This window comes from Pieris napi, chromosome 5 (genome assembly GCF_905475465.1).
Source record: "Pieris napi chromosome 5, ilPieNapi1.2, whole genome shotgun sequence".
Taxonomy (NCBI): Eukaryota; Metazoa; Arthropoda; class Insecta; order Lepidoptera; family Pieridae; genus Pieris; species Pieris napi.
This window is the reverse complement of record NC_062238.1, coordinates 10,377,954-10,388,470: the sequence shown is the minus strand read 5'-3', so window position 1 is coordinate 10,388,470 and position 10,517 is coordinate 10,377,954. Positions and strand designations below refer to the sequence as shown.

The 10,517-nt window shown below is 31.9% G+C and overlaps 1 protein-coding gene across 1 annotated transcript; it reads left to right on the top strand.

The window, feature by feature from the left end:
- Positions 1-2,135: 2,135 nt before the first annotated feature.
- Positions 2,136-9,042, top strand: LOC125049821 (15-hydroxyprostaglandin dehydrogenase [NAD(+)]-like). The gene is made up of 5 exons (XM_047649284.1): positions 2,136-2,370; positions 3,321-3,557; positions 4,929-5,102; positions 6,398-6,549; positions 8,854-9,042. Exons 1-5 carry the CDS (start codon positions 2,275-2,277, stop codon positions 9,002-9,004), a joined length of 810 nt encoding a protein of 269 aa, XP_047505240.1. The 5' UTR covers positions 2,136-2,274; the 3' UTR covers positions 9,005-9,042.
- The last annotated feature ends 1,475 nt before the right edge of the window (positions 9,043-10,517 follow it).

Here is a 10,517-nt window from a genome sequence, read left to right as displayed (position 1 = left end):
CAAATATAACTTATTTCTTTTTTTATAGAGAGGGGGGCAAACGGGCAGGAGGCTCACCTGATGTTAAGTGATACATGGACACTCTCAATGCTAGAAGGCTTGCAAATGCTTTTAAAGAATTGGTACGCAATTTTTTTAAGGACTTTAAGTTGAATTGGTTCGGAAATACTTAAGTGGGCAGCTCGTTCCACATTGTTGTAGTAAATCCACCTTGAATAACTTCATAAATACTGAGTTTCACGCACTATAGGCGGTATTACAACTAGACCCAAATAAAAAACCTTAGCGTTTTGAGACTTGACTATAGATAAAAGCATAGAACTTTGTTTGCGTAATAACCGTATAAAAATCGTGCAATAACGGCTTTTAACCGACTTTTATTAGAAAGTTAAAAGTTGTACCTGTATGTGTATTGTGTAATTTATCGAAAACTAAAAGTCATACGAAGATCTAGTTATAATCAGATATTTAAGTTTTAAAATCAGTTCAGTAATTTTAATATATAATCATTATTATTATTATATACGCAATTAGTCTATACTGGTACGGTGAAGTAAAATATCGACCACAAAAATAACGAAAAATTCTCAAAGACAGCCCCATGACCCATATGTACTATTATATCACATACCAGTATTAAAATGTACATAAAAATCTGGTTATTTATTACGTAATCAACGCAATTGTCTAAATTATTCGTAATGTTATATTGAATTCATTTGCGCTAATCACATTTAGCGGAAACGGATGTTGTAGAAACTGTTTATTGACCTAGGTCATGTGAAAGTGAATTCGCGAATGTTGATCGTGTTTTGTTTAAAATATTTTGTTCTTTTATTTAGGCATTTTTGAAGTTATACGTCTTTTCGCGCGATGGAAAAAATGATGAGAGTGAAACACCAAAATTCTACATCGTTAAGTTAGTTCTAGGTGGCATGAAAATCGATAATAACTATGTTCAAGTTGTATATTCTAGTATTTTTAATTATATATCAAATTGAAACAAAATTTTATATTTAACGTGTTTCATAACAGTACAATTAAACAGTGTGCATAAATAAATATTATTTTGGTGTTTTTATTACATCAATTTCCTATACGACGGTGATAGTATTTATTAATAATTTATTATTTATTAGTATATCTAAATATATTGAATACTAGCTGGCCTGGCGAACATCGTACCGCCTAACAGTCGATTCTTTATTTTTTTTAAATACTTATTCTGCTACTCGTACATTATGTCAAAAAAAAAAATTTACCTTCCCGGAACCCCTCCACTAACACTTGAACTTTATGATATGGTATTAAAGTTGAAATTGCCTTTTAAGTATTATTACGAATATTTTGTATGGGAATATAGAAAAGTGTTGTTTTAAACCTTTTTACTCAATTTTTTTAATTTTTCTCCGTAAGAACCATCCTCGTACTTCAAGGAATATTATAAAAAAAGAATCAGACAAATCGGTCAAGCCGTTTTCATGTTATGTCGTGACAACGGAAAACGGGTTTCATTTTTATATATATAGATTAGTGATAAAACTGATTTGAATAAACTGTTTTGAGTGCATTTATAGATTTGAGGTTAATTGTCGGTATGTATAATTTTTAATTATTGCTTCTGTTGATTCCAACTATGTTGTTCCACAACAATGTGTGTACTTATGTGCACTCTTTTTTTTTAAATTCCACATTGTTTATGATTACGAAATCCATTACGAATATATTAACCTAATATTCAATAATGTACCTAATTAGTTAATTGAGTTTAATGAAATGGGGTCTCCGTTAGGTGATTGACTTCTACCATACATCCATAGATAGCTATTTAACAAAATATCATATTTTGACAAATCAAATTATTCATATTTTGCATGTATAGTATACAGGAGGTCTTCCATCAGCTTAATTGAAATGACCCTATTGAAATACTGAACAATTTAGGTTTTTAACAACAATATATAATAAAACCTAAACTGGACAGTGTCATAAGGCTCCCAATAGAGTGTTCCCTCAGATAACATATATCTCAAATCAAAGTACTTAAAGAACTGGCTGCTAATTCTCCGACACTATAGTTTCTAGATAAGACTATTTGTCATACCTTATGTATAACAAAGGGTAATATAAATTATTCAAACACAACGCAAAGTCAAAAAGGATTGCCCGATTTGATAAATAGGAGTTCAAAAACGACGTAGATGAGAATTAATTTAAATAAATTCACTACACTGCATTGAATCAGTCGCTTGGTATTAGTGGCACGAAGCAGTCATGTTTGATGTGAAAGATAAAATATTTTTGGTAACTGGCGCGGCGGCGGGAATCGGCGAGGGCGTCGCTCGTGGCTTAGCAGAGAAAGGGGCAAAGGTACCAGAATTTAAATATTTAGAAGAGTTGAAGTTTTTTTTTTTTTTTTTTTATGGCTCTGGCACGATTTGTGCATTAGCCAGCGTCAAGTATAGGATTTTTTAATAATTCGTGATTTTTAGAAATTCGACAGTGTCCTCTATGTACGGTTTAAGCACTCGCCCGGTACCGCACAACCCTCCCAAAGGCCGAGAACAAATTTTAAATTAAATTAAAACATGCCCTCGAACCGGGAATCGAACCCGGTACCCCTCACCTAGCTGCCACTTAATAAGACCGCTAGGCTATGAGGCCCCCAAGAGTTGCAGTTAATTAAAATATGAATGATCCCTCTTCATAGATAAGTCGGATGATAACTATTGTAAAGGAAGTTTGTGTATCTATTGTATTTTTAGAAGCAAAATTATTAGTTCTATTTAGATTTTTGTCGTACACTGCAAGTAAAAGCGTAATTACATTATTACTGTAAGCCTGTATACAATATTTATCTCTATCTTCCTTTAAATTTCTTCTGTACAAACATTACCTGTCCACATCGTATGACGTACCCCTTATTTTCGTACTAACTACTGACGTGAGACTGATCTTAAATTAAATTATCATGATTCATGTCCACTTTTTACTTTATATTTTTCATGTATAGTTTATTAGTTAAGTTTGTTTTTTGATCCTGTTTAGTTTCGTTTATTTCTTAATAACTACATGTAATATGTATTTTTGCACTTTTTGCCTACCCCATCTAATTTAACACTTTTTTTTTCTTTTCACACAGTGGTTGCCTGGAAGAGATCGCTCGAAAGCGATAAGGCCGCCAGTTGCTCTCTTTTATATTAATTATGTTAAATTTTTATATTGTAATGCAACGAAGTGTAAATCAATAAATATTTAGTTTAGCTACCTACACTAGCTACATTATTTTTACGTTAGTTTATAGGTGAACTCTTTTTCAGCACATTGCAATTTTGGATATTGATGTGAAGAATGGAACTGCACTAGAAGCGGAACTAAATCGCAAATATGGATCTGATATAGCGAAGTTTCATAAATGCGATGTTACAACAGCTGAGTTGGATGCTGCATTCGATGCAACTATTAAACAATTTGGTTACATTGACGTTGTAATCAACAATGCTGGTATTATGAATGACGGACCCGATGTCTACTTGAAAGCATTAGAAGTTAATGTTGTAAGTAACTGATTTTCATAGCTTTTACCGGCTTCAGTGTGATACTGAGCGGTATTTATTTATAATATATTATATTTAAATGACTTGCTGTTGTCTCGCTAACACTCGAGAATAGCTGGACCGATTTGGCTAATTTTGTTCATGAAATATTCGTGAAAGTTAAGGAAAAGTTAAAAAAAAAAACAAATATATAAGCATAAACAATTTGTTTTCCAATATAATTCGTTTCTAGCTTCAAAGCTTTTGTTCTCGTGTTTTTTAGAAATTAATAATTATATATAAATATTCTGTTCGCGTTATTGCAATAATACTTTTTGTGTTAAATATTTTTGTTTTTACAATTAGATTATTATTATCTACGGTATTTTCGAGTTATTGGTACCTACGTCTTACACTTACCACTACGTTACAAACAAACGTTTCTTTTTTATTGTCACAATTATAATTATATCTCTTATGACGTTTAGCATTAAGAGATTTTGAGTTGAAATCAATTGTCATTCATATTAAATTTTAAATACAGTAATAAGTAAATGCGTCTTAAATCTGGTAAACATTTTATGTTATTATTAGCGTATAAAAGATCTACCGACATATATCACTCTAGGATTTGTTCCTAAATAATTTAGATATTTCTTGTTATAAACACGATCTGGTAAATATTGTTTAGTAAAATTTCAGTAAATAGAGTATCATATATAATGAAACAAGCAATTTAATTTCTTCGTGAAAAGGCGTAAACACTGTTACTTAATATTTTATTGTTTGTTATAAAAATTATCATTTGTTTTTGTCCTTCTAGCGTAATACGTGCGCAAGCCATTAAAACCATAACTTTTTTAATTTTATATATAGCTATCAACAGGAAACAGTGATTATTATTTCGGAAACCAAAGCAAACCATACGTAATTATACCAGCAATAACAATTATTATAAAATACTCACATTTTCATGTTGGACGTTCTATTTTGTGAATAAAATCTTATAACAGAGACAAACAAACAATATGTTTGAATCCAGCTATATGAGGCCACATCTGTATAAATTCAATGGGCTAGATATATTTCTCAGTCAGTTTAAATAAAATAATAAATAAAAACTTAATATGGTTGTGACAAAATTGATCTAACGCTAGTACTTTTCTTTTTAAAGTAAAGTGAGTGAGCTAGATGCTATTAGCTATTAGTCATCTATATTTTAACTTACAATATTGTATATATACACGGGTATATGTAGACAATATTGCAAGCAGTCTTTGTCACATGTAGAAGACACCAGTTTCAAATGTATTGATTTTTTTTTAATTTCGCGTCGCTTTTGATAACATATTAATACAGCTTACATATTAATAGTAAAAAATATATTTTTAGACTTCACTAATTAGAAGTTCACTAAAAGCCTACAACCTCATGCGCAAGGACAATGGTGGGAAAGGAGGAACCATAGTGAACATCTCATCTATAGTTGGTCTGATGCAGTCTTCTTTGCTTCCGGTGTACAGTGCAGCAAAATCAGCAGTGTTACAATTTAGTAACTGTCTGGGCGTAAGTTGATGAACATTGAACGTATTTATTCCATAATAACATATAACCTATAGCCTTCCGCAACAAATAAATAAGAAACAAACAAAAATCGTAGATGCAGGGCAAAAATAATAAAAGGCATACATATTTTTATTTGTGTAGTGATCTATTTATTTATTTATACTTCATTGCCATAATACACATAATTATACATATAGAAAAAAAAAACAAAAAGTGAGTAGGTTACATAAGTTATTAGGCAACGGGCGGCCTTATCGCTAACAAGCGATTTCTTCCAGGCAACCCTAAAATGGATCAATAGAAAAAAAATAAACACCTACAGAGGGTAAAGTACAAGAGATGCATAATTAATTAACAAAAAGATATCTAGTTGACTGTTTTGATTTCTTTTCTTTTCCTTTTTAGGAACTTTAAATTTTGTTTGCCTTTACTTGTACTTTTTTATGACTTTACTGTGGTATCAAAGCCTGGTTATCCATTTCACAGGTTCATACCTAGCTTGGAAACATGTCTCCCAATACCTTCTTAACTGTAATCGTACTGTTTGTTTCAAACATTTGAGGAAATAAATAATAATAATTATTAGATATTTTATAAAAATGATTCCACCAACTTTGACTTTGTTCCCTTTGGAGAAGATACTCTTCAAATGCACATGCGCTAATTAAAAATATAAATTGGTGCCTGGTACTAATGTACCTATGTACTACGTATCTTATTACAAGCTCTGTGGTCATCAGTTATATTACCGCATGTAATTTTCTCGCTCAACGAATAAGTATCGCAATACAACGAGGAAATGCTCCCAGCATTCACACACACACATATACACACAGACACACGGACCAAACTTTAAATTTATTTTAGTTTTTCATTTATCCATTTATAATTATTACTATAATTAATTAAGGTAAAGAGTATTGTAAATAATTTTTTATATTTAAATTAGTTATTTAAATAAAGAATATTTATTTTTAATAATTAAATAGAATTAGTATTTGTTTCTACGAGTTTAATTACAGCTCAACACACTATCTTGGCTTCAAACTCCAATATCTCAATCTAAATGATACATCTGTATCATTTAGATTGAGATATTCTTTTTTATTAAGTGCATAATTACCAATTAATCTCGTCGCGTATAATTAACCATTTTATTACTATTACTACGGTAATAATTACACTACAGTTTCTATTAACAGTGTGAATGAACTCTTAAACACGATTTTGTGAGCATATACATTACACATTCTCATTTATTACGTAATTTAAGATTTAGTTATACCCTCTTTCAGGCCGAACAAACATACAGTAGAACAGGAGTGCGCGTTGTCGCGCTTTGCTTCGGAACCACAGACACAAACTTAATCAATGGCCACGTTGGTGCCATTGATGATGTATTAGAAAATATAATACCACAGGCACTATCTAGAATGCCTAAACAAGGGTAAGTTTATGATATATTTGTTGAAAAATCGAGTGTACTCCTCCCTCAAAGGCCGGCAACGCACCCACTAAAAATGGGTGTCTATGGGCTGCGAAGCCCTTTTTGTTCGTCCCGCAAGCTCGTTTGTTTATTATATACATATATAAAAAAAAATATATATAAAATTCTCGTATTGTCAACACAATGTTCGTTCCCATACTCCTCCGAAACGTCTCGACCAATTGTTATGAATTTTTTTATGCATATTCAGTATGTCTGAGAATCGGCTACTATCTATCTTTTAAACCCCTTAAGTGATAAGGGGTGTTCACACCAAAATTTGATTTAACTTGAACTCTGAGGTTCATATAGTAAAATCACATTAAGGAGAAACGAAGTTCGCGGGGGCAGCTAGTTAAAGATAACAATGTTTGCTCTTCCTGTAATAACGAGATCGCAGACATGAATCATATCTTTTTTAAATGCCAAAACCAAATTTTCAATCTAATTCCACCAAATCTAATATGCAAGCAGGTGACTTTTTGAGTCTAAGACATATCGGTTTCCTCACGAAGTTTTCCTTCACCGTTCGAGCGAATGTTAAATGCGCACATAGAAATAAAGTCCATTGGTGCACAGCCGGGGTTCGAACCTATGTCCTCAGGGATGAGAGTCGCACGCTGTAGCCACCAGGCCAACAATGCTCAATAGACTACTTGGCAAGTGAAATAATGGAAGTTAGTGACTCCTCCCGCCAGTTGTGTGATTTGCTTAAAAACTAAACTTATATAAATAAATACGTTAAATATACCGTGGCAAAGAAAACAAGTGGAACGTTAGAATAACATGTAGAAAAACAAGTGAAAATTAGTGACCGAAAAGAAGACTTGGCTTAAAGGCCTCGTTACCTAGTCAAATTAAAAAAAAAAACTGTTGACAGACGTCACTCGCTTTTTGAGTACCTGTCAAATGTTGAAAAAAAAAAACAAAGCTCTTCACTAAAACCTGCAAAAAAATGTTTAAATATTGTAACAATTAGATGGAAGATATATTAGAATTAGATTAAATTAAATGAAGATATATACACTAGTTTGTAATTGCTTCAACACATATAAGACACAGATCAAATGTTTGTTATTCAGTAATAATTGTTTGCATGTTAATAAATAAATAAATGTTATCAATCTACAGCGATATTCATTGTAGGTATATCGTTAAGTTGGTAAAACAAGATATGAACGCATTACCTATAATTATTAACCGTATGAAGGTTTTATGTTACAAGCAGGAAAACACAAATGAACATGTCATCGTGTTACGTTATATTTTGATTATGGTAAATTTTATCCTTTCAATTTACTGAGAATAAAATTACCAAATAATTTGCCTGACCACTGTTTCGCCAATCTTCTGAATTGTATCTTAATGCCTTTTGTTAAGGAGTATTTTGAAATGAACTAAAATATAGTTATGATATATCATTTTCGTTTTGAGGTTACTGATTTATACCTACACTGTTCAATCGAGTCATTCCTTTGGATTTTAGTACGATTCACATATAAAAATTGGTGAAGAAACTTCTAACATAGTTTTTATGGATGCCATATTATAAGTTCAATTGTATGCGATAGAGCAGTGAAAAGGGGAAATTAATCAATAAAGCGTTTTATAAATTTGAGGAAAACCTAAATGATCCTAATCCTTGGGATTGATTTGCTCCAGTTCAAACAATTTGTATGACAATACTTGGCGATTAAAAAGAGTGGCGGAAAGTTTCTTGCCAGTTCTTCTTACCCGCTCTACGCCCTTGCCTTGTGAACTGGTAGTAAATGTAAATTTACAATTAATTTAACTTGACAATTCAAAAGTGTACTTGGTTACCCACTTGAATAAAGATTTTTGAGTTTTGAGTTTGAGTGTTGGCTTGAGCGTGCTACTCTCATCACTGAGGTCATAGCTTCAAGCCCGTCTGTACGCCAATAGACATTTTGTTTCTTTCTAAGGAAAACACCGTGACACCGGCTTGCTTTAGACACAAAAATGATGATGAAACAGATACATGAATTGGGTCAAAGATTTTTAAATTTTATTATATGTATATGTTAAATCGTTTTGTGTGTATTATATAATAATACTGATAGTTTATGAAAATAATATTTAATAGTTTTATTTACTTTTTTGTTAATGCAAGTATCTTTAATAAATTACCTTGGTTTACATAACAGTATTTCACAGTTGAACGTTATTGAACACAACGTGTTGGTTTGGTTACCTTCGTACAAAGGAAGATTTATTATTTACAGAAATACATTAATCTTATTCCAGGGTTGATGATGCTGTTAAAGGATTGCTTGTTGCGATTGAAGAAGGCCAAAGTGGGGACACCTGGCTGATTACTTCGGGAAAACCAGCAGAAAACATCACGCAGACAGTCAAAGATAGCTACGCAAATTTATCCAAAAGCATATTGAATTAGTTGACTATATTTATTAAGATTAAACATTACGTTTTTTATTTGTGCTTTCTTTATTTAATGACGCATTTGACTTTCTCATGCGACAGACTTTTAATAGCGATAATTATACGATATAGAATATTAAGGACCACGTCTGCCGCAATGGTAGCGCAGCGTTGTCAATTGAAACCCATTAGTGCACAGCCGGGGATCGAACCTACGACCTCAGGTATGAGAGTTGCACACTGAAGCCACTAGGCCAACACTGCTCACAATCTGTGTTAATCATACTTTTATAAAAAACTCTTACCTGTGGAACAATTTAAGCTTCTATAATTATAACCTGTATTTGTCTTTTACATTCATTTTACATCTTGTATTTGTGATGTGTCTGTTATGGTCACCCTACCCCAACATACAACGCAAACCTATATATAAGCTACCCCAAACCGCGCTTTCTTCGTTCAACGCTTTTTGAAAAGATTTTTATCTTTTTACGACAAAGTATAACTTCTAACGCATGTACATAAGTACACACACGTTTTTTCCTTTTTTTTCACTTCCTGAGGTTTAAATCTTATATTTGTTTGAATTATTTTATTACCATGTCTTAAGAAAACTCCTATCGTTAAAAACCAGTTCGTAAATACATACTTAGTATTAGTAAATCAAACAAAGCAGTTCATGCAATAAATAATTTTATTTGAAAACTTCTTATATCATCATAACTTTTCATAACCAGTGAATGTGAAATTATATCTGCTTACCTCATTATTGTCTTCCAGGCTAACACCTGATTTGTAACTTCCAAATTGAAACTTCATTCATGTCGAACAGAAAATTATACCGGAATCCGTACATTATGGAAGACGATAAATTTTCTACATTATCGTAACACTACCACGGCCGATCTCAATATCTTACTTCTAGATTTGCTACGATTTAACTGACCTAGGATCTATCCGACGGGATCCACTTACGGCAATCAAATTTTTATGGAAGTTGATACGTGACTAGTCATTGCAATGTAGCAAATTATTTTTGTTAGAATGTTCAATTCAAAAACAAAATTATGTATTTTTAATTGAGCATTCTAACACTGCGAGATAATACTCGAGATTCGCACAGTGAGATCAATCCCAAAATATCAATAACCTCCTATGTTAATAGTTTGAATAGACCACTTATATGTAAGCTATTGAGAGGGCAGCTGTAAAAAAACAAATTATTTATATAAACTAAACTTTATAACGATAATTATAATACTGTATACACATTCACTAAGACCAGACTGTCATATAAACCTCAAACTGATGAGACAATGTTAAATTGTTCTTACCTAGGTAACACTGAAAATGAACAACGGCTTAATGTAGAAAGTTGCCAATACTTTTATTGTTTTTCGAAGTAATCTCCGATACTCTCTACACATAGTCGCATTCGATGAAACCACTGAGAAAAGCAGTGGGCAGTCCAGCATTGTAGTGGTGAAGGAGGATCCTCCTTCGAGGGCGCTGCTGTCGACTTCATTTTC